This window comes from Ambystoma mexicanum, chromosome 9 (assembly GCF_040938575.1).
Source record: "Ambystoma mexicanum isolate Mex_15411 chromosome 9, UKY_AmexF1_1, whole genome shotgun sequence".
Classification (NCBI taxonomy): Eukaryota; Metazoa; Chordata; class Amphibia; order Caudata; family Ambystomatidae; genus Ambystoma; species Ambystoma mexicanum.
This window is the reverse complement of record NC_090931.1, coordinates 1,524,537,036-1,524,561,271: the sequence shown is the minus strand read 5'-3', so window position 1 is coordinate 1,524,561,271 and position 24,236 is coordinate 1,524,537,036. Positions and strand designations below refer to the sequence as shown.

Genomic DNA, 24,236 nt, shown 5'->3' with positions numbered 1-24,236 from the left:
TCAGACACCCTCCACAATTCTAAAAATATTAAAAACAATTATCTTACTTCGATCCCTTGTGCCTAGTAACTAAGAAGGTATACAGGTTTTCCAACATTTCCATATCCTAGGTAACCCTCATTAGGCTAGGAATTAAGCATTTTACACTTAGTTTCCCGCAGCCATTCTTAATGATATTTCAAAATATTTTCCTTATACCCAGGAAGTACTAGACACAAGTGATTCAGTGCAGTCTCCTTACTCCAAACCAGTCAAACTCTAAATTGTGTTCCAACAATCAACAATCCAAACCCAGAAGTTGAACCTATGGCACAAAATTTAAAACCCAAAGAACATATTTTTTCTCCTTGCCAATTTCTTGATCTTCCCCACAATCACTCACCTCGTTCGCTTTTACCACGATCACCTCACTTAGCTATTGACTTATAATTATACTTCCAACTCTTACATAAAAGACAGCACATCATCAAAAGAATATGATGCCGGACCAAATCCTCTTTACTTCTTTATCTCTTTTACAACATTTTCGACTGCAATGTTGTCTTTTTCCGACTATGCAAAGATACCCTTCCCTACTTCGACTAACCAAGAAAAGAAAATAACAAACTATATCGATTCGGTGGGGTGAGGGCTCCAACCACACAGACAAGTAAAGTGAAGTGTGCCAAGGGTAAACTTCAGAAAGATATCTATGGGCAGACTTACCATAAAGATGCCACCTCACCCCTAGGTGAGGGCTCCCACCAACCAGACAAGGAAACTGAAGAGACCCCATAAAGGACGTATGGTTAAAATGCTAATTCAACCCTCTTAAACAACAAAATAGGTAAAAATACATGGGAAATAAAACTTACAACATTGAACAGTTCATTCACTCACCCAAAACACTCACCCTTTCAACCCACCTAACTTAGTTTGACTTCACACATACATGCCTATTTTACCTTCATCAGAAAATTCCAAATCAAAGGAAAAATAACTCTTTTCCCCTATTACCCTCTTGCTTTACCTGCTAAAGCGCACTCACTTAAAGAGGTTTCTGAAGCGCCCTAAAGTGGTGCTCCTTCAATTCACCCTGGCACAGCTGGACCATGGCACCGCATCCTTGGGGAGCAGACAGGCCTTTAACCAATTTGGCACATGTAGACCTCTCCTTTAATTCGTGCACGAAAGACTGGTCCCGGCAAAGAAGCGCTTGTAGCCGATTTGGGCAGACAGGAAACCCCCAATGTTTCGGAAAGCCTGGAGATCACGTTGGGGTCACCAAATGTGGGGGTGGACCTCCGATCGCCGTACCCAAAAATAGGCCCACCTCTTAAGAATTGAGTGCAAATTTATCCGTAAAGCAAGTTTATCGTACAAACGGCCTGGAGAACATAAATGGCACCGTAGAGTCAAACTAACCCGATTCTCCTAGAACCACACAATTTCACATTATATACATTATTGCAACAGTTAACACACACTCTTTGTTACAAAGTCATCTCCCAAACATGATTGGTGAACCCAATACAAAGAAACCTAATCCCCCTCAGTTTCCACACTCTCATTGGATACATGTTTTTAACCACCATGCCCTTTCAACATACATTTGCATCAACTCATAGTTACAGCACATCCCTTTTTAGAATATTTCTATAGTAGGCAATGACATTGCATGGTTACAAATTTGCACAACAATCCTAATTTATTGCATGTTCCACCTGGTTGAGGACCTCTAACTCTGGTCGTGATGCACATGGCTTTACCAAGGATACTTCAACAATATGAGGAGGGAGAGAAACAAATATGTACCCTTTGAACTGACAATAAGCATCTTATCTGCCCAGACTTGCTGGCATCCTCATTTCACACTAATCTCTAATGACTACCATTTCAGCATGCATGGCCTCTGGCCACATCGTGGTCTTTCCTGAGAACCTGATCGAAACCCATAAACCATTTGTCCACTCTGCCCTTAAGCACCCCTTGCAACAGGTTTATTATCTGACCCCAAGTTCACCCTACCAGGTGGCCAGACTCCCTGAAACTTGAGGAGAACCATCTCCGGTTCCGGAAGCACCTCAAAACCTTCCTCTTTGCTTCTGCTTTCTCTCCCCCTCTCCCCTGCTAAATTCCTGACTTAAATTGCACTGAATCTACAACTGGGCCACTCTCACTGATCTCAGTCCTTGGCCCTGCCACTCCCCCTTGCACTGCCTACCTGGCAACCCCTGCACTGCGGGACTGTTCTCTGTATCCCTACAGCCCCCCTTCCCAGCACTTGTCTGCACTTATCTTGCACTTGACATCAGCTGGCCCTTATTATTTATCTTGTTATTCTTCTACCCCTGTACTGCACTTCTCCTCTCCCTTTCCCCTGAACTTTTCCCTTCCCCTCTACCCATGCACTTGCGTGATCTGAATGACACCTGGCCTAGTAGGATCGTTGTCTGTCTTCCCTCTGTTCCCCCTCCCTGCCTCGTCGCGCCTTGAAACAATTGTGTATAGGCGCGTTACAAATACCATATCATATCATATCATATCAAATAACAAACTCCCATTTACATAAAAAAATTACATCTACGCTCCATAATATCACTAAATCGTAAAACCCATTCCTAGCTGCAGCTGACCATGTGATGTGTTGCAGCTGCCCGAATGCAGTTAGCTGCCTTACCCCAGCCTTCAACCTCGATCAACCTGCTTCTCAGGTCACACAGAGTTTATCGTGTCACCCCAGGTTTCTGCGGCCTACACAGTCCTTAGCTATGAGGAGATCCTGTGTTATAAAGAGTCATATGTTCGCCATGTACACCTTTTTCCCCAACTGTCACAAATATATTGCCCTGAAGAACCTTACGTATATATGTCTCTGCATGTATGTCCAAGACTACCGCGTTCCCTCACAGTGACTTCTCGAACCGCAAATCTTGTTTCTCACATACGCATATGAGGTTTCTCATCTGTAAGCACTACGTGGCACACCACATCACATCACGTTATGTTCATATTGTGTCAGCAGACTTGTCATTGTGTTGCAAATTGAAAATGAATCAACTATTCACAAAGTAACACTAATAGTAACACTTATCCCATTCTCATTAACTACAATAGATACATGCCAAATTACACCATCTCATCCAAATCACCATCACCCCAGTCACCAATTTGGCACACGCAACACAAACCCCTCTTTCCCATTGAGACGTTTATCAACCACCCCAACACAGCAGCTAAAGAGGCAGCCTATTTACCACACATTACAGAACAAAATGCCATGTTCATGAAAATTTCACGGCAGGAAGTACCTTTCCGGACCCTAATAATGCTCTGCCCATGGCTCAGATAATAGAGCTATAGGGACGTGCGCCTGTGGATAAAAAGAGGGTTCTCCCAATAGCCAACAGATATAATATGGACACTTAATCATACAAGGACGCCTGTAATGGCCAAGGAGCTGTTTATGTTTGCCCTGGATCAACTGCATTACCCTGTGCACACATTCAAAGAGTACACTGCATCGGACCTCCAGGAACAATGGTTTGATCCAAATTTACAGGAACACATGGCAGAATGCATCATCAACTGTGTGACCAGCCCATGGTACACCGCCAGGCACAAACTCAAAGCAATAAAAAGAACCATCCCACTCCCTCAGGGCGGTTTCGAGATCTATATATCAATTCCATAGATATGATCACCAGATGTAACAGCTTTCACTATTTGATTGTTGTGGTGTGCCCATTCTCCCTTTGGCTTGAGGTAGGACCCAGTGACCATTCTGATGCCAAATCAAAAATTACATTTCTAGTGCGTGAGGTTTTCCCTCACTGAGGTGTTTGTGAGGTGTTGAGGTCCAACAATAGATGACATTTGTCAACAACCTCTTCAAATATACAACTACCCTATTGGGAAAAAAAAACATTATTAGAAATTATGATCTGTATACCACCCACATGCCCAAAGAATAGTTGAGGGCTTCAATGGCATTTTTAAAGAACGCCTTGCAAAGATATGAGAAACACTTCGCAAGATCTGGCTGCACTGCTTGCTGCATGCTTTCATTGCCTGGCTCTGACCACCACCCACCCCGCACAAGATTGTTACAGGCAGGAGAACACAGACACAGCTCCCTCCTGCCTGTACAATCTCAGATGATCACAGCTCTACAGAGGTGCTGGGGGAGAAATGTCAGGGGTATCTTAAAAAAACTTACCAATTCCTTGAAGTTTATGCCAAGAAGATTGGACCTAGCAAAAGCTGGCAGGCCACATCATCTGGAGACACCCCAACAACAGAAGAGGAAGAATCCCTACTGCAGCAGCCACCACTGTGTTCAGGGCCGATGTTTTTCATTAAGAACTTTACAAGAATATGGAACGAGCCCTGCGTTGTGGGTTCTTCATGATCACTTATGAAAAAAATGGCATTCAAGGTGGAGGGCTGGCTGGTATGGATCCATATCACAGATGTCCGTAGGGACAAAAGCAACACCCCCCCTCCCTGGAGAAGACAAGGGGGTAATGTAAAAGAAAGTATATGCCATATATATGTTATATTGTTAACATGATTTAGTCTTTTCAGGAGCCCAACATGCTTTATGTCAACCCCGCAACACACAGGACCTTTAGGACTCTGAACATTTGGGAATTATGTTTTATAGTTTTTTGTTATTTTCTTTTTTCTCTCTCTTCCTTTCCTTTTGTTCAAAATAGAATGGGGCTTGTTAACATGTCCCACTGTTGTTAAAGATAACAAAGACTGTTAATATGTCAGTGATCATAAATAAAAGGGAGATGTAAACATCAGAATTGTTTTTGGGCAGCGGTAAAGGAGAGCATCACACTGACAGCGACAACATTTGATGTAACCACACGTGGGCAGTGGGAAGCGAGACACATTACACATGTTATGTCTGCTCCCTTATCACACATGAGACAGGCACACCCAAACTATCCCCCAGGAAATACCAGCACAGACATTGCACTGTTTAGTTCACCTGGGTTTATGCAAAGTTAGGGGACTGTTCCAGGGACACAAGGTTCAAGTAGAGTGGGTGGAAGAGTGAGATGTTGTTTATGAGGATAACTATATAAAAAAACTAAACAATATGGCAGAAATGGAAGACACAAACAATGTGGTAGTGTGGTTTGAAACAAATGGAGTGAGAAGGGGGAACTATCATTTACAACACAACACACACTGTACTGTGAGAATGAAATAGGTCATGCATTGCCCTTAGACCTGCAGATAAGTGTTGTACCCAGCCTTTTTACGCATTAAAATCATGTAAATATGACAGCTTTATTCTTTTCCTGCGTACATTCACGCACAGGTGTAGACCAGAGGGAAGTGCAAAAGTTATGTAACTTGACAGAAACCAGAACACTTCTTTTGATTTTTATCTACATGGATGTCATTTGAAGCCATTGAGAAAAGTCTCAAAACAGACATATTTTTTTTCCAAAGCCTTTCAGAAATAAACAGCACACAGTCTATTTATTTATTTATTTACTACGCGACGGCATCGGGGCGTGGGACAAGAACACACACATGGAGACAACAAAGGCACAGGTCAGTGAAAATAGAAAGAGGGGACTACTCCTACTCATATAAGGTAGTCTTTAGTTGGGGGCAGTAGTTTTCGAGTTTCTCCTCCAAGTATGAGAAGGCCCTGCCATAAGTGCTCTTGTGTACCTATGTAAGAGTTTTGAAGTGAATTATTGAGTTTACTGGGAGCCTGTGGAGGATTTTCCTATGTTCCGTGATATGTGCGCCATGGCTCACATTTCTGATGATGCGAATTGCGTTGTTATGCAGTATATGTAGTTTTGGGATATAGCCTTTGGTAGCACCCCCCAGGAGTGCATTGCAATAGTCGAGACGGCAGAGAATGGTTGCTCTAGCCAAGGTTTCACAATCTTTTTCTTGTCTTAGCAATTTCAGATAATAACTTAAGGCCTTCACCATGTGATTAACCTGGGAGTCGGAGCTCAAAGAGGAATCTAGATGGATCCGCAAGGTTTTAACCTTACTCAGGGTAGAAATGGTGCAGTTGTCAATCTTAAATCTGGCGTTACATGTCCAGTTTCGATCTGGCTTGTTGAGGGCTGAAAAAGCAGGAGCTCGGTCTTTGCGTTATTCAAAAACATCAAATGTGTGGTCACCCATTCCTTGACCTTGTGATAGCTGGTATTTAATTTGGAGGAGCCATGGCCATAGTCGGCATCCACGGTCAGTAACAATTGGGTATCATCTGCGTAATTTGAGTATTCAGCACTTGTCTCAACCAGTAAATCACGCAGTGGCTTTGTGTACATGTTGAAAAGTGCCAGTGACAGGCAGGGTCCCTGGGGGACCCCACAGCCGATGATGACTGGAGCGGAGTGGTAATCGCCCCAGTGCAAGGTCACGGATCTATCAGCTAAAAAGGAGTGGATCCATTATGTTGCCTGATCTGAGTAACTGCAAACCTTTTCAAGTGATTGGAGGAGGATGTTGGTTTCCAACCCTTCGAATGCTGCTGACAGATCAAACAGCACCATGAGACCACACTACCTGTTATTAACCATGTATCGACAGTGATATAAGGAATTCTTTATTTCTGTTCAGCTTCTGCTGTGTTCTGCGTCAAGATGCTCTCAGAGCAAATAAATGTGACACGCGCATTTATTTTTCTAGCATTTTAGGATCATATCATTAATAAGATGGAAAACTGGGTTACAATTGAGAATCTTGTAGAGCAAATTGTTTTTTCGGTGAAAGAAAACCTGTATTGCCCAAAAGTATTTTTCTGAATTCCTGTGCTGTGTGCATTTATCATCAAGATGCACCTGTATGGTGTGTTCATGCACATGATTGTGTAGGAGAAGGTTTTCCACAAATGTTATACATTGTTTGACACCAGACATCTTTAGTGGACAACTGTTTTGTTTCTAATGGGCCCTATTCATTTTCAAGTTTGGTCATGTGTTGGTTGTCCGTTGCATACTTTTTAGACTCTTGCAGAGGCAAATTATTGTTACATTTAGTTTAGACTATAAAATCAGCATGCAAAATACTCCCACCCCAAAACCTTAAGCGGGCACTGATAAGTATTCAAGGTCTAGTTACATCCATTCAACCTTAACTTGCAGTCAATGGGGTAAATTACTATAAATGGTCAGTGGCAGCAGAGTCCTTGCTCAAGGGTGAGTGATTGCCATGACACTAATCACAGGGGTCACAGCCTCTTTCAAATGTTCAAGACCAAATGTTAAAACATTCAAAACCTTCCTCTCCAGGAAGCGCAAGCGCAGTTCCAAAGCAAACAAAAATTAAGCTCTTTACATTTGTAATTGAAATAGAAACACAGCAAAACCTGTTTCTGTGCTAATCCAGATAGGTATTTAACTTTTGTATGAAGTGCTTCATTCATGGTTAGTCCAACTTCTAAGCACTGTGATTATTATGCCTCATTCCCTAGTCAGTTTACCTATGTCTGAAGGATGTTAGCCAGTAAGATAACTCAGCAGGTTGAGTGCTTGCTGTTGCAATCTGTGCGTGATCTGCAGTTAGCAGGTTCGAAACCCGGCAAGGCCAACTCAGCCTTTTATCCTTCCGAAGTTGATAAATTAGCAACAACCTTGGTTCAGTGGTCAAAGTGGGTGGGAGCAGTAGGGAGCAGTGCTCATCTACTTTTATTAAGTTTTTGTGTTCCTATAATTTTATTTCAAAAGGAAACCGTTCCAGAATGGTTTCATTTTAAAATAAGAGTGTAGGTAGACATTGAAACTTTCACTTTAGTGCACTGCACTGAACGTTCCCTTAAACAGCAGGTGCATGTGTTTGGAGGGTTGAGGGGGCATGGCAATGGGGTTTGAGGAGAGCGGGGGCAGACGAGCTGGGAACTTAGTTCCACTACTTCTTTTCGTATACTTCAACCACTGCCTCGGTTGGGTGATAATCATACGTACATGTGTTCCCTGTACAGCAATTTGGCAAAAGCACTATATATTACAAATCCTAACAAATCATTAACTTTGTGTAGCCAAACTTTGACCAGGAGATTAGATATAGACTTTAGCATTGAGCCCTTATCTCTTCGCACTGTAGTATGACAACACTGGCATACCACTAGGCACTAGTTCCAGGATATGAGGACTTTCATTAAACATCAAAAGACAATTCTGCTATCAAACCTCAAAATATAATTCATGTTTGCTGTACTGTGTAATTGAGCAGGTGTTTGTATCTAAAACATTAAAATATATACAGAAATCAAATTCCCAGACCTAATGCGAAGGGTGTATTGAGTGACGTATCGCCCTGTATTATATTAACAACCCACTCTGCAAAATGTTTTAAGATGGAACCAGCTGTAAATTGTCAGGGAATTGGTATCGAAATAATTCTTTTTCCTAAGGCTGAATTCCTTCTAATCATTCTTTATTTCATGCCTTCTAGGCAAAGCTGTTCCGATTCTAGTTAGCCTACGTATTTTGGCTAGTCGCTATCAATGTTACATAAGTTCTATCTCCGAGGATCTTGCACTGCTGAGGCAATTAACTGTTCCTTCTCTATGTGGGTGGTTCTCCCACTGCTGTATCGGGGAGGCACATGCTGGCAATGTTCTTTGTGACAGTAATTTGGACTGCCAAGGCCTATGATGTTCCATTTATATGTGAGTGGAGCTTGCACTGCTGTGGTGAGGTCCTTAACTTACCTCTTCAGTGTGAGGGTGCTTGCACTGTTCCATCCCATGCAGGTCTTCTCTATGCAAGTGGACCTTATAGTTTTGTGACCCACAATTTAGCTGTTCCAAGTGTGGTAATCTTGCAATGTGGAGACTTGCAACGTTCCTGTTCTATGTTAGGAAAGCATGGTCTACTGAGATCCATGGCATGCCTTTTCTGTATCCCAGTGGAGTGTGCACCACTGAACGCTAGGTTACAGCATTTTTATATCGGAGGAGCTTCTACTGCAAGGACACATTCCTGATCTGTTCTCCGTGTATGAATATTCTACCCTTGCTCAAAATCTTACATGGAGCACTGATTGCCCTGGTGTAGAACAAGGCTACGGCTGCACATTGAGAGTGCAGTTTTATACACTAATGAGTGAGTAGAAGGGTTGGTAGGGTGTAGGGCTAAGAGGTCCCTGAACTTGCAGAGGCACAGACACAGAAATATTTACTGGTCACAGGAATCCATGGACAGATTAGCAGCTATACCTATACAGTTTTGCCTCTTCAGTAAAGCAACAGTATTTGTTATGTCACTTCTTGCACCACGCATCAAAACTGCTGCAAAATCCAAATGGTTGCAGATCACCCGCTATGAATTACTGCAGCTGGCCAATGGCAAGGAGAGGGGGTTAAATGCCATCAGGGAAGAGTTGAGGGCAGTTAGGTTGACCACTCTGCAAAACAGATGCGTATTAGATATGATTACAGCAATGGAATGAGGACTGTGTACAAAGATAGGAAGCAGTTGCTGCATGTAAGTGCCCATAAACGACACTGAGAACTGACATTTATCTCAAGCAATAAACGCACTGCACAACCTCGTTTGGAAAAGGACACAAGCAGAGTGGCTGAAGAGGACGAGTTTGATCAAATATTTTCATGGTTGCCCCGCCTGGTCAACAAAGATCCTAAAAGTGTTTGTCCAATTCTCGTTGTGGCTCTCATTGTTCTCTGTGCATGCCAAATGGGGTTAAGGTGTTGTAAGGGGGGGTGGGACTAAGGGGAAATATATAATGTCACTCACAGTTAAAAGGTCCCAGGGTGCCACACCCCTGTCCAGAAATGTTCAGATGCAAGCAGAACACTGGAGGGGGGAACAGTAGAACCACATGGTTCAGAGAGGTAATCCAATTGGTCCCCCAGGGACATTCTCTAGCCCTCCTACACATTCTGAAAATTACAATGAATATTGGGTGGATTGTAATGGTGACGGTGGGTGTTGTTTCCTGATTTGTATACCAAAAGAGTATTCTGCAAGTATGTGGGGGTCTGTAAAATATGGAACCCGAAAGAGAAGGGAGTAAGGGATAAGGAGGGGTTGTTAGTTAATAAATGCACTGAAGGGGGAGTGTAAAGATGCAAATCCAGCGTCCCAAAAGGGGGGCACAAGTACAGCCTACAAAAACTATTTTAACAAGGCCTTAGGCCTGGGTAGTGATGCAGTGGTAACACAGTTTTGTGACATCAGAGGGTAATTAGAATTACATATATAAACACATCAGGGAGTTGTCAGACTCTGACTCTGCAAAAAAACAAATGTGCATATAGGTAGTTTATAGAGTGATCTTGGGACAGTTAGCACACTTATATTGTTAGGTAAAAGAACAGGTAGGTGGGGCTGGTTTATTTTGTAGGCTGAACTGTATTAAGTGGCATTATAAGTTGATGTAGGGAGCAAGAGGACAGCCATTTTGGAGTTGGCCAGTATTGAAAGTTGCATAGTATCATAGTTTAGCTAAAGGCTGTGGTCTTCGTTTAATCAAATTTTATTTTTACTGTAGGGCAGAAAGACTCATGGAGAGAAGGTTAGGATGGAAAGGGATGCCAAACGGGGTCAAACAGAAGCTAACTATGGCAATTTGTCAGACCCGAATAATTGTATCCAAGTATGGCAAATTCTCACTCAAAGCAGCCATTTTGTTTTGGAATCAAAATGTTGTTCCAACTATTCTTTATGGTATGGAAACGCAAATCTTACCAATTGGATTTCTTAATCACTTAGAATCCAAATTTTGGCGAGCCATTTTGCATTTACCGCAATGCATTCCTGGAGCGATGATGCGTTATGAATTAGGCTTAATCTCATTAAGTGCCCAACATAATTGGCGCTTATGCGCTCTATTTCGTAAATGCTTGCTTTCCACTCAGGATAATTCTGCCTTGTCGGCTATCTCTAGTTACATATTAACCTCAGCAGAAATGTTTCCGAAACAGTGGTCCTCAAATGTTCTCTCTATTATGGTAAAGGCCGATATTTCATTGACCCTTTTATTAGATCAGCCAGAGAGAGCAAAGAAGAAAGTCCATATGATTGACTGGATCGAGACTCGAGTAAAGTGTTTAACCTATAGAGATTTTGATCCTACAATATTTGGACCCAAAGCTTATAAAGTCATCCCTTCGTATTTGTGCCTGTCTCCTTCTTCTGCTATTAGATATGACATCCTAAGGCTGCGATTTAATATCTGGCCCACTAGGGAAATTAAAGTAAGAAGGAAACAAATTTCATCAGATTTAAAATGGTGTAGGTTTTGTCAAAACACAACAATTGTTGAAACCTTGCAACATTTATTATTAGAGTGCACAGCCCCTAAACTTTTGAGTTTACGAAATATACACTTTTCTAGATATTTTGGGTATTTTGCACAAATAGATCCAAGCAATAGATGGATCGCTCTGGCTGCATCTGAATGTATGGGTATAAGGATTGCTACTATCAATTTTTTAAAAGCTCTAAACCTGGAATGATTGATATACATTATGTAAGCCAACACTTTTAAATTGTGAAATTTGACTTGGAAGATGGTTGTAATTGTAATTGTAAATGCTTGTTTTATTGATTCATTGCTTTTACTCTTGAAAGAATGGATTTTTTGTAATATGTATAAAATTGAAAAAGTTGTTGTAATACAACTCTAATCAATAAAAAAAAAAAAAAAAAAAAAAGGGATGCCAAACGGGGTCCAATTAATTGTTGCAAGGGAGTATGGGCATGCAGTTACTCTCCTGACAGCAGGTGCCTTACCAGACGATAAAGTAATGAATACACAGTGATCGTGAAGGACACAGTATGATGCACGAGAGGGCACATATCATGGCACTGCCAAAATATAGAACTAGGATGGGAGCAACATTGCCCCCACTGACCGCAAGGCAATTGGATCAGAAATAAAAATGTGTGGTAGAATGAATAAAAAGGAGGAATTCATTTCTAGCAGCAGGGCTGTGCACATATTTTTTCCATGCAGCTGTTCATTGTGAGAAGACAACTAGACGGTTGGGTCCAGAGTGGCAATATGTATCGACACTGGAGGTGTGGAACGAGCAGGGGATGGGGGGATCCAATCAGGGTTAGGGGATTACAATTTTGCACACACTGATTTCCACTCATAAGGTCATTGGTCCTTCTCGGTGGGATGCTATTGTCTGAAGCTGCCTCCAACATAACTGCCCAGCCAGCACAGAGTATTCTATTAACTTGCACTAAGAACAATGACAACCAATAAAAGTTCAATGTTTTGTGCTGACTTTCGCATTAGGTAATGATCAACGGTCAGTGGGCCTCATTACGACCCTGGTGGTAAGGGGTTAACGCCAGCGTTAGCTGCGCCGACCCCTTACAGCCAATTACGAGTTCCCCTAGCGCCATGGTGCTTTTAACACCTGCTTTTAGTGGGTGTTAAAATCCATGGCGCTAAGGGACCATGGAGTTAATTACGCCACCGTAATTTACGGTGGCGTAATTAACGCCTTCCCCACTCCCATTATGCCCTATGGGGCAAAAATGGGAATGGGGAAGGGTAAATGGGGATTGGGGACTTACCGCCCCGCCAAGGTCGGAATGGGGCGGTAAGTCCGCCAACCACCATGGCGTAAACGTAGTTTACGCCATGGTGGTAAAGTCAATGAGGCCCAGTGTGTTTATTCATCGTGATAAGGGAAACCAGGAGTTAGATTTGTCAATGTAGAGCAAGAAGAGAGGCTATATAAAGAATACAGGGACAAAGAATGTAAGTGAAGGGAAAAACAAAGAAAACATGAGTTGAAAAGGGAGGAGAGGCTAGAAGAAGAGAAACAAGAAGAAAAAGAAGCCCAAAGATTGAAAGCACGTAGGCCTGATTTTGAGTAGCAAATAACATGTTAGAATTATGGTAATTGTTGCAATGTTCCTCTTTAAAAGGAATAGCCCAGAAGTATAATGTTGAGAAATGGTTTCAAGTTCAGTTTCTTTTTAATAAAACGTTGTTTTCTTGCTGCTTGTACGCTCCATTTTTGAATACCTTTGCATTATTTTTAAGATTACTTGGGGGACCACACCGTTACAGTATTCCAAGTTAAAAGTCAGTTGTGAATGATGGCGCAGGTCTCAGATCACACTGTAAATCTGTTTGCCGGGTAAAGACAGCAAGGAAAATAGTTTTAACAATGGATTTATGAGTACGTTTAACGTTATTTGTACAAAGAACCTGTATCAGATATAGGGCCTAATTAGGGGTTGGGCAGTATCCCAGTGCTAATTGCACTTGGATACGCCCCAACACTATTAGTGTTACCGCTACTCAGTCCAGAGCTATTAGCGCTGGATCCCAAGTAGCGGTAGAGCACTAAGTTCCCATTCCCCATTGGGTCGACTGGACTCAATGGGGTTGGGGGGCACTATTAACACAGGTGGTAATTGCGCTGGCAGTAATAGCACCAAAAATGGCTGAAAAAGTACCAGAAAGCAGGATTTTTACCTCCAGCAAAAAGCGGGAGGTAAAACTCCAAACTTTCTGCCCAACTCATAATAGGGCCAGCTCGTAAAGGCGACAGCATTAGCGTTACCGTCGCATTTAAGGGCTACTGCACAACTCATGATGAGGTCTATAGTAAGGTGGCGTAGCAGGGGCTGTTTAGAATACATACAGCCTCATAAGCTCACAGCCTTTCGCATAATGCAGAACATTGCCTCACCCTTGTCCTTGGGCTTCGCTATGGGTTCGATATCCAGTGTCTTTTGGAACGGGGTGGACAGGGCCAACAGAACAGGAAAGTGGCAGTACAAGATGCTGTTGAGGTGGTGGACTGCTGTAGACTGCCTTGCCCTTCTTCTCAGGATTCGCAGAGGGCTCAATATCTGACCTTTTAATTTATGCAGCAGTTGGCCAACCTGCTGAGCAATCATACTGGGAATGGTGCATGCCATTAAGGTTATACGTAGATACACACTGTGGGTGCTTAACTCATGAACTGTTTTATTTAACATATTTATAACATGCAACATTCAACCAAAAGGTATCCTGGCGACCAAGTGCTTATGCAGGACTTCCAAGATTCCAAAAAGATCAGATTATCATCAGGAAATGAAACAGTGGTTGCATGGGAGTTCCACTTTTTGGCCCCTACATCACCTCGAGCCTTCTGGTGGAGAACATGTGGAACTGTTAGGGATATACACGTTTCGCTTTGCAAAATATCTCTTGACTATATTTACAATAAATAATGCATCATTGTCATGGAAGCCCTTGTCCAATATGCTCAAGGCTTTTTAATTATATGAAGCTTCTCCCGCTCTGTACATTGGTGTGGTCACTCTTCAGTATGGCACCTCTGATGCCTGTAAAGACACATTCTCAGAGCAAAGCGCTTCTCACACTTTGTACACTGGTAGGGTTTCAATCCAATGTGTTATCTCTTAGGAGTCATCGGCCCTCATTCTGACTATGGTGGTAGTCATGGCGCAATTTGCGCCATGACTGCCTCCCATACCGGTACCAACTCCGGTTTGGTGAAAGGGGGATTTACTGGTCCAGTCCGACCTTGGCGGGACCAGCAAATCCCCATTCACCAAACCATTCCCCATTTGAGCCCCCATAGGGCTCAATGGGGATGGGGAAGTAGCTAATAATGGTACCGCAAACTGCGGTACCGTTATTAGCTCTGAAGTCCCCCTTAACAGCTGGTCAGACCAGGCATTAAGGAAGGGACCCGCTAAGGGAACTAGTAGTAGGGTGGTAAGGGATTACCAGCACCGGTCTCCTTACTGGTGCCTGGTATCCCTTACCGCCCTACTTGGAATGAGGCCCATCATGTTTAATGTACGCTTAAAGGTCTTTCCACATTCTGGGCACTCATAGGGCTTCCACCCTGTATGGATCCTTTGATGGCTGCTGAAGCTTTTCTTGAGTTCTGTGCATTAATAGGGCTTTTCCCCAGTATTGATCCTAAAATGGCACTTCGGGCTTCAATGGTCAGTGAAGCTTTTCTTGCACTCTGTGCATTACTAGGGCTTAACCCCTGTATGGATACTCTGATGTGTGGATAGACTTGATTTACAAGTGAAGCTCTTCTCACACTCTGTACACGGGTATGGTTTCAATCCAGTGTGGGATCTCTTATGTGTCATTAGGTTTGATGCGCGATTAAAGTGCTTACCACATTCCGTACACTCATAGGGCTTCTGCCCTGTATGGATCCTTTGGTGGCGCCTCAGAGTTGATTGGTCACTAAAGCTTTTCTTGCATTCTGTGCATTGATAGGGCTTCTCCCCAGTATGGATCCTCTGATGGTTGCTCAGGGCTGAGGGGCCACTGAAGTTTTTCTTGCACTCTGTGCATTGATAGGGATTCTCCCCAGTATGGATCCTCAGATGGCACTTCAGACTTGAATGGTTACTGAAGCTTTTCATACACTCTGTGCATTGATAGGGCTTAACCCCTGTATGGATACTCTGATGTGCGGATAGACTTGATTTACAAGTGAAGCTCTTCTCACACTTTGTACATGGGTATGGTTTCAATCCAGTGTGGGATTTCTTATGAGTCATCAGGTTTGATGCACGATTAAAGCGCTTACCACACTCTTTACACCCATAGGGCTTCTCCCCAGTATGGATCCTTTGATGGCGCCTCAGAGTTGATCGTTCACTGAAGCTTTTCTTGCATTCTGTGCACTCATAGGGCTTCTCCCCAGTATGGGTCCTTTGATGGATGCTAAGGGCTATGGGGAAATAGAAGCTTTTATTGCACTCTGTGCAGCAATAGGGCTGCTTTCCAGTATGTATCCGTTGATGGCGCCTCAGAGTTGATTGGTCAGTGAAGCTTTTCTTGCATTCTGTGCATTGATAGGGCTTCTCACCAGTATGAGTCCTTTGATGGTAACTCAGAGATGAGGGGAAACAAAAGCTTGTCTTGCATTCTGTGCATTGATAGGGTTTCAGCCCTGTATGGATCCTCTGATGCTTGACCAGATCTGAAGTATAAGTGAAGCTTTTCATGCACTCTGAGCACTGGTAGGGTCGCCCCCCAGTATGGATCTTCTGATGCTGGTGCAAATGTGAGCACACAGTGAAGCTTTTATCACACTCTGTACACTTGTATGGTCGCTCCCCAGTATGGGTTTTCTGATGCTTGACCAGATCGGAGCTATAAGTGAAGCTTTTCACACACTCTGAACACTGGTATGGTCGCTCGCCAGTATGGATCTTCTGATGCCTCTGCAGATCTGCGCTCAGAGTGAAGCTTTTATCACACTCCGTACACTGGTATGGTCGACCCCCAGTATGGATCTTCTGATGCCTCTGCAGATATGAGCTCTTCTTGAAGCTTTTCTCACACTCCAGGCACTTGAAAGGTCTTTCCCCTGGGTGGGAAGTCTGATGTCTTCTCAGCTTTGATTTGCGAGTAAAGCGCTCATCACATTCCATGCCCTCGTAGGACTTATTCCCAGCCTGGATCCTCTGGTGGCTGCTCATTCTCTGTTGAAAGAAGCAGAGGGACACTTTATTATTATATGCCATCGTACAGCCTAATAAACAATAGTTCTAGCACAATGCTGTTAACCCTCATTTTACCCCCCACTCACAAACTCCCTGGGTGATCCTGTGAGAAGTATTTTAAGTCTTGACTCAGATTCATTTCATGAGTTTAAATCAGGAGCTTGAAGCCTCTGCACAGTTAAATCCTTAATCAGTATTTTATAAACCCTCGGGGGCATTCAGCAATCAGAAGAAAGAAATTGAAAAAATGTACTTGATGAATCCTACACAACTTTACATGTACACTACTGTGTACAAATCTAGTCGTATTTTCCCCCCATATATGAACAGATAAGACCTGGACATGAATGTCACTTTCACTGTTTGATACAGTATTTTCCTAAAACAGGAAATTATTTGGAAAAAATAGAATTATCAATAAATAGCTATTGACTATGGGACTACATCCCATCTGGAGGTTCTGAGTGAAAGCTGATAGACAATGAAAGCGGAGCTCAAGTTTATGATGTCATTTGGTACCCGGAGGCGGAATATACCCCATGACTGATAGCTACCCAATCAAAATGTTATGTCTATGACCCCTGGGTGGTTTTCACAGTCCAAGAGCTGGACCCAGGGACGAGCAGTGCAGGGGGTGTGGTGGGAAGGGAAGGCATGAGGGAAATATACTATAACAAAAAGCAAAATTGGGGCTCCTGCGCCTAGTGTGGGTGTGAGCATGCGTTTTTACTGGATCACTAAAGAAATCACACTCAGGGATAATTAAAAGACAGTACAAAAATCGAAGTCTAAGGAAAATACAACCTGACCTCATTGGGGAATACGATTCACATAGACATTTTAATAAAAAACATGCAAGTATTAAAATCAACTTTGTAAAACTAACATGTAAAATCTAGTATACGTGCTGACAAAATGACTATTGTTAACAACACAAAGTGCTAAGTGCTATTGGCCATCTGGCTACAAAAGGGCAAGGTACAAGCATCATACATGGCTCCAATTGTACATACAAAATTGTAGGCTGTTCTATCTTTTTTGAAATAGGTCTGATTTACATTTTCAATCAAAATACAACTAACAAAGAAACCACACAAAGTACATAGATAGAGACCTTCTTTGTTGGGTGTCTCTAATTTAGATGCCTTGGTCAAAGGATACCTAAAGTGCATCTATGAAGCAAATACTTCGCATTAGTATCTGTCTAAAGCCCAACATGTTTCGTTCCTATAGTCCTATAGATTATTGGGAGGAACTTCTTCAGGGGAAAAGGAGTTGTTTGTGTGTAGGGGTTGGGGTAAGGAACACTCCCAGCCCAGGTTCAAATATTAACTGTCTGACTGTCGTAAAAGTGAGAAGTCCTTTTCAATTATTCTTGACGGGCAATTCTGAGAGATAGTGTCCGTGTAGTCTTGTTAGTAGTACAAGAAAAACGATCCCGGCCACACCATCTATTAGTGTTAGTAAGCTGCCGCGAGTACTGTCTGGAATCACAGTATTGCAGTCTCCAATGGGGTCCTTAAAGTCACACTCGTGTGTTTGAAAAAGTCGTTGAAGAATTGGAGTGCCTTTTTAAATCTCGTTGATGCAGGCATACAGGGTTTAGTGCCAAATTCTGCAATGGATGGTCCATAGGCGCTTCATTGTGGTGTGGCTGAATCACATGATGTCGATCGGAAAGGAAAGCTGCTGTCGTAGAGGCAGTGGGATGATAGGGCATCGGGAGACTTGAAAAATGGCCATTGATAAACAAATCAACGCTATTAATAATGTCTTCGTAAGATGGTGTACTGAATGCGTGTTCTCTCCCCTCTGCTACCACGCATGTTAAACTGTGTACATCCTGCTAAATTCATGAAACTGCAAGTAGATAGTACACAGGTGCTGGTTCATGTGCTATCTCAGAAGGCACAAACGGGTGGATACAGAGGAATGTGTGCCTCTAAGGTGAGGTGGGTGCAGTGCATAGACGATGGGACTAGCAGCAGCCGAGGCAGACTCATATATTACTTTATAATTAGCTAAATTGAGGTAAATATTATAGTTCATCTAATACTACAGGCAATCCTCCTCTTGGATGCACATTTGCCAATTGATGGATGTGCACTTTGCATGCATGACAGAAGATCATTTGGGGCATTATAGATTTCCTTTGCCCCCCTTTTCCTCTTCTCTGTCACCATCACTTGAATATCCTTTCTCCCAACTCACCAAAATCATTCAGCAGTTGTCCAATAATCGCTGCTGCTAATTCGAGGTCATTGCCTCATTTTGCTCAAAATATATCAAACACACCATTTTCTATTTGGAACTTTTAGAGTACTATATTTAGTGCAATGAAGGATCGAAATATAAAAGACCCGCTAGCCAGTCTAGTATAATAAGAGTCCAATAATACTTAATTGAGTACTTTATCTCATATATTATACATAAATGGAACATGTTACAATAAGTATTATTCCCCAAATACTGCTCCAGCAGCTACACACTAAAACAAAGAAAATTATGACCAATATGTGTTTGGCACAGTGGTCTTGGATAAGGAACTGTAACATGCAGTACAAGGCGAAAGAAGAGAAAACGGAACGGAAAGGACACAAGGAAAACAAGATAAAATACAAAAATAATTCTTAAAATGCTTGGAACTCACTACATATTCACATATTGCATCAGAGAAATGTAGATTAACTATCTGACCTGGGTCTTGTTAGAGGTGCTACTTTGCTGGTAAACTTGATCTGTGTGGGTGGAAGCAGGGACCAGGCCCCTGTGTGTTGGGAGTATTTGGAAGGAATAATATTAGAGCATCTTCCTATGGTGCTGCTCTGCTGGTACCCCTGATCTGTGTGGACGGAAGCAGGGAGCAGGCTCCTGTGGGATGGGAGTATTTGCAAGGAATAATATTACAGCATGTTACTGTGGTGCTGGTCTGCTCATAACCTTGAACTGTGTGGGCGGAAGCAGGGAGCGGGCTCCTGTGTGTTGGGTGTATTTGGAAGGAATAATATTACAGCATCTTCCTGTGGTACTGCTCTGCTGGTACCCTGATCTGTGTGGGTGGAAGCAGGGAGCAGGCTCCAGTATGTTGGGAGTATTTGGAAGGAATAATATTACAGCATCTTCCTGTGGTACTGCTCTGCTGGTACCCTGATCTGTGTGGGTGGAAGCAGGGAGCAGGCTCCTGTGTGTGGGGAGTATTTGAAAGGAATAATATTACAGCATGTTCCTGTGGTGCTGGTCTGCTCATAACCTTGAACTGTGTGGGTGGAAGCAGGGAGCAGGCTGTGTGTTGGGAGTATTTGGAACGAATAATATTACAGCATCCTCCTGTGGTGCTGCTCTGCTGGTACCCCTGTTCTGTGTGTCGTGGAAGCAGGGAGCAGGCTCCTGTGTGTTGGGAGTATTTGGAAGGAATAATATTACAGCATCTTCCTGCAGTGCTGCTCTGCTGGTACCCCTGATCTGTGTGGGCGGAAGCAGCGAGCAGGCTCCTGTGTGTTGGGAGTATTTGGAAGGAATAATATTACAGCATCTTCCTGTGGTGCTGCTCTGCTGGTAACCCTGGTCTGTGTGGGTGGAAGCAGGGAGCAGGCTCCTGTGGGTGGGGAGTATTTGGAAGGAATAATATTACAGCATCTTCCTGTGGGGCTGCTCTGCTGGTGCCCCTGATCTCTGTGGGGGGAAGCAGGGAGCAGGCTCCTGTGTGTTGGGTGTATTTGGAAGGAATAATATTACAGCATCTTCCTGTGATGCTGCTCTGCTGGTACCTCTGATCTGTGTGGGGGGAAGCAGGGAGCAGGCTCCAGTGTGTTGGGAGTATTTGGAAGGAATAATATTACAGCATCTTCCTGCGGTGCTGCTCTGCTGGTACCCCTGATCTGTGTGGCGGAAGCAGCGAGCAGGCTCCTGTGTGTTGGGAGTATTTGGAAGGAATAATATTACAGCATCTTCCTGTGGTGCTGCTCTGCTGGTAACACTGGTCTGTGTGGGTGGAAGCAGGGAGCAGGCTCCTGTGGGTGGGGAGTATTTGGAAGGAATAATATTACAGCATCTTCCTGTGGTGCTTCTCTGCTGGTACCCCTGGTCTGTGTGAGTGGAAGAAGGGAGCAGGCTCCTGTGTGTTGGGAGTATTTGGAAGGAAGGAATAATATTAGCTCTTCCTGTGGTGTTGCTCTGCTGGTACCACTGATCTGTGTGTGTGGAAGCTGGAATCAGGCTCCTGTGTGTTGGGAGTATTTGGAAGGAATAATATTACAGCATCTTCCTGCAGTGTTGCTCTGCTGGTACCCTGATCTGTGTGGGTGGAAGCAGGGAGCAGGCTCCTGTGTGTTTGGAGTATTTGGAAGGAATAATATTACAGCATCTTCCTGTGGTGTTGCTCTGCTGGTACCCTGATCTGTGTGGGTGGAAGCAGGGAGCAGGCTCCTGTGTGTTGGGAGTATTTGGAAGGAATATTACAGTATCTTCTTGTGGTGCTGCTCTGCTGGTACCCCTGATCTGTGTGGGTGGAAGCAGGGAGCAGGCTCCTGTGTGTTGGGAGTATTTGTGTCATGACCCTCGCCCAAAACCCCCTCTGGAAAACCCATTGGCCAAGTAGAGTCAGGACTCGGGCCTCTAGAGCCTGGCATCCTCTTCAAAAGAGCTCATAGGGCCAGTCCTGGCGCCTATGGCGCCAGGCTCATACACCATGAACAACAATGTGCTTGGGAACTACTTTATTGTATTGTCAGCCAACATGGAGGCATCCACATAGCTTGGTTCCTAAGAACCAAGCTTTGCGGTCTAGTGTTTTGGGTGTGGGAGGCCTGGAACTACTTTCCCTGGTACTACTTTACCTGTGCTATATAAACCACACCCTGACTGCAGAACATGCTTCGTGTTACTTTGCAGCTTGCAACGTGATGCTCACTGTGTCCAGCTATTCCCTCGAACCTCAGAGAAGCAGAACCTGCAAGGAGACAAAAGGAACATCATTAGCAGCAGCATCTTACCTGCAGTCTTCATCTTTAAACACTCGCAGCTACTGAGAACAGCTTCCTCGAATCTGCACGCCTCCCGGACAGAACGACCTGAAAGAGGAAGATAGAGGCAAGAGACATTTACAAATAACGAATTGCTCAGAAGGCTTACCTGGCTGGTCACCTCTCGGCTGGCACTCCGGACATTCCACTCGTGCTGAAGAACACTGTGACCTACAAGGAAGGAAAACACAGGTTAGCAAACGCAAGACTTTGCTGCACTGCGCATAGCGCTTACTTACTGCATCATAGCGATCTTAATGTGCCATCATTTACCAGCGGGGCTCAACCAAGCCAGTTGGCAGCGCTTTAGCTCTGCATACCTAAGGGAGAAAAAAGAGACATTTTAAACAAAGAAAGGCATGCAGGATAGCAACAAAACTAAAAAAACAGCAATAAGACCTACCTGAACAATATCAAACGGGCCGGCGTCAGTGAAGTAACTGGACCACATTCGCCCATGAAAGACAACGCGCCCCTGCAAAGAAGGCAGGACGGAGAGCACACCTAATTCTACCACAAGGTGAGGAGAGGGCACCAGAGGGACTGAAAGCATACAGGGGTGGAGGGAGGATACTTACCCCAGTCGGTCAGTCTTGAACACGGTCCTCCTGTATTTTCAGGCAGAACCTTCCCCGCAGACCACATCAGGGCAAAACTGAGGAGCATACCAGCGAGTAACCCAGCTGGGTGGCGTCCCTGTGGATACCAGGTGAGCGTAACAGAACACGAAGCCCACCATAACAAATCCACCTGGGCGACATGGAGATATCAGAAAAGGACCAATTGGCCCAATTACTAGGAGAGCTTCGTGCTGAGGTTCATTCTGCCCGACAAGAGACTAATGCCCTCCGGAGAGACCTAATAGTGACCAAAGAACGCACTGAAGAGATTAGCAGGCAATACTTGCAATCACAGGCAGGACAGACGCCTCTACCTGGAAGCAATCCAACGATGCAAAACCCTGCCATACCACCCACTCCGGTACTGATCACGTTACCTGGAACAGTGCCCCTGGCACCACCAGAAAGGTTCTCAGGCGACCCACGGAAGTATGCGGCATTCATCAATCAGTGCTGCCTTCATTTTCTTTGTAGGCCTGGAGCATTTACAAACGACCAAGCTCGGGTAGCTTTTGTCTTATCATACCCGAGTGGTAGTGCAGCAGATTGGTCAGTGCCATTGGTAACCCATGACGATCCTCTATTACATGACTTTGGGGGGTTCCAGAGAGAAATGGAAAAGCTTTTTGCTCGCCATACCCAGGAACAAGCAGTAGACAATGAACTCTTGTCCCTACGACAGGGGAATCAGGACTTGTTAACGTACATTGCTACCTTCAACAGACTGGTTGCCGAAGCTAGGTGGTCAGAAAACAAAAGAACCACGTTATTCAATCAAGGATTACGGTGCGAATTAAAGGACATCTTAGCCCAGGTGGTTGATCCACCCAGAGACTGTGCAGAATTCATAAATCTGGTCGTGCAGCTGGACCACCGGTTGTAGGACCGAAAGGCAGACCGGTCTAAGACGGACCCTCGGACCGTGTATGTTCCACCAAGTGAAAACACACCCTGTGTACCTGAAAATGCTGTAGAACCCATGCAGGTTGGAGGGATACGGCCTCCATTAACAAAACAAGAGCGGGACAAAAGAAGACAACAACAGCTTTGTTTGTATTGTGGGAAACCAGGACATTTCCTGAAGGACTGTCCAGTAAAACCCCCAAGAACAGTCGGGGCCACAGAGAAGGATGAAGCTAAGGAATCTGGAAACTACCAAGCTCGACAAACGCAGAGGTCAGTTTGTCGAGTGAGAAGAAACAGTTGCTGACCTTGCACTTTGCAATACCAGTGATCTTAATTAACCACCAATAGTCGTCAAGAATACATGCCGTTGAAGCATACATAGATAGCGGAGCAGTTGGAAATTATGTTGATCAAGAACTGGCAGCAGAGATGGGGCTTCCTTTGTGTTCTAAGCCAACTATGGACAAGGTAAAGGCCGTGGATGGGACAGAGACCAGTAACCCAGTGCACAGCCAGGGTAACCTTGCTGTGTCAGGACGGACATCGGGAGTCTATTTCATTCGATCTCATCAAGGCACCACAGTTCAGGCTAATACTAGGGATGCCATGGTTGGTTGCTCACAAACCTTTGGTAGACTGTCGAGCACGAAAATTAACCTTCCCCGGTGACTGCTCCCCTGTCTGCTATTACCAAGAGGAGAAACCCGACGTCTGTATCCCCATAACTCCCGGAGCGACAGTATCAACCCTGGGAGCAACTAATACCTTGCCAAGTGAATACCATGATTTCCAGGATGTTTTCCGAAAGGACCAAGCCAATACAATGCTGCCACACAGGCCCTATGACTGTCAGATCGACCTTGTTCCTGGTGCACAAATCCCTTGCGGCAGGATCTACGCTCTCACAGAACCAGAAAACCTTAATTTGAAATCCTATTTAGACCAGTACCTTGCAAACGGATTTATCAGTCCTTCGAAGTCCCCCGCAGCCAGTCCTTTGTTCTTCATACCGAAAAAGGAAGGAGACTTGAGAACCTGTATTGACTAACGCGCATTGAACCAGATCCCCGTGAAGAACCGCTACCCCTTGCCACTTATCCCTGAGATGCTAGACCAAGTTAAAGATGCCCAGAATTATACCAAATTGGACCTTCGAGGAGCGTACCACCTGGTCCGAGTCAGAAAAGGAGATGAATGGAAAACCGCCTTCCGTACTAAGTACGGCT

General features: G+C 44.1%; 1 protein-coding gene across 1 annotated transcript in view; it reads right to left on the bottom strand.

Moving 5' to 3' along the window:
• Positions 1-13,924: 13,924 nt before the first annotated feature.
• LOC138489411 (zinc finger protein 271-like) overlaps positions 13,925-24,236 on the bottom strand; it is a 75,976-nt gene continuing 65,664 nt past the window's right edge. Inside the window, exon 2 of the mRNA XM_069617133.1 lies at positions 13,925-16,442. Coding sequence (XP_069473234.1) covers positions 14,970-16,442 — 1,473 coding nt within the window. The 3' untranslated portion in view covers positions 13,925-14,969. The remainder of the gene's footprint in view (positions 16,443-24,236) is intronic.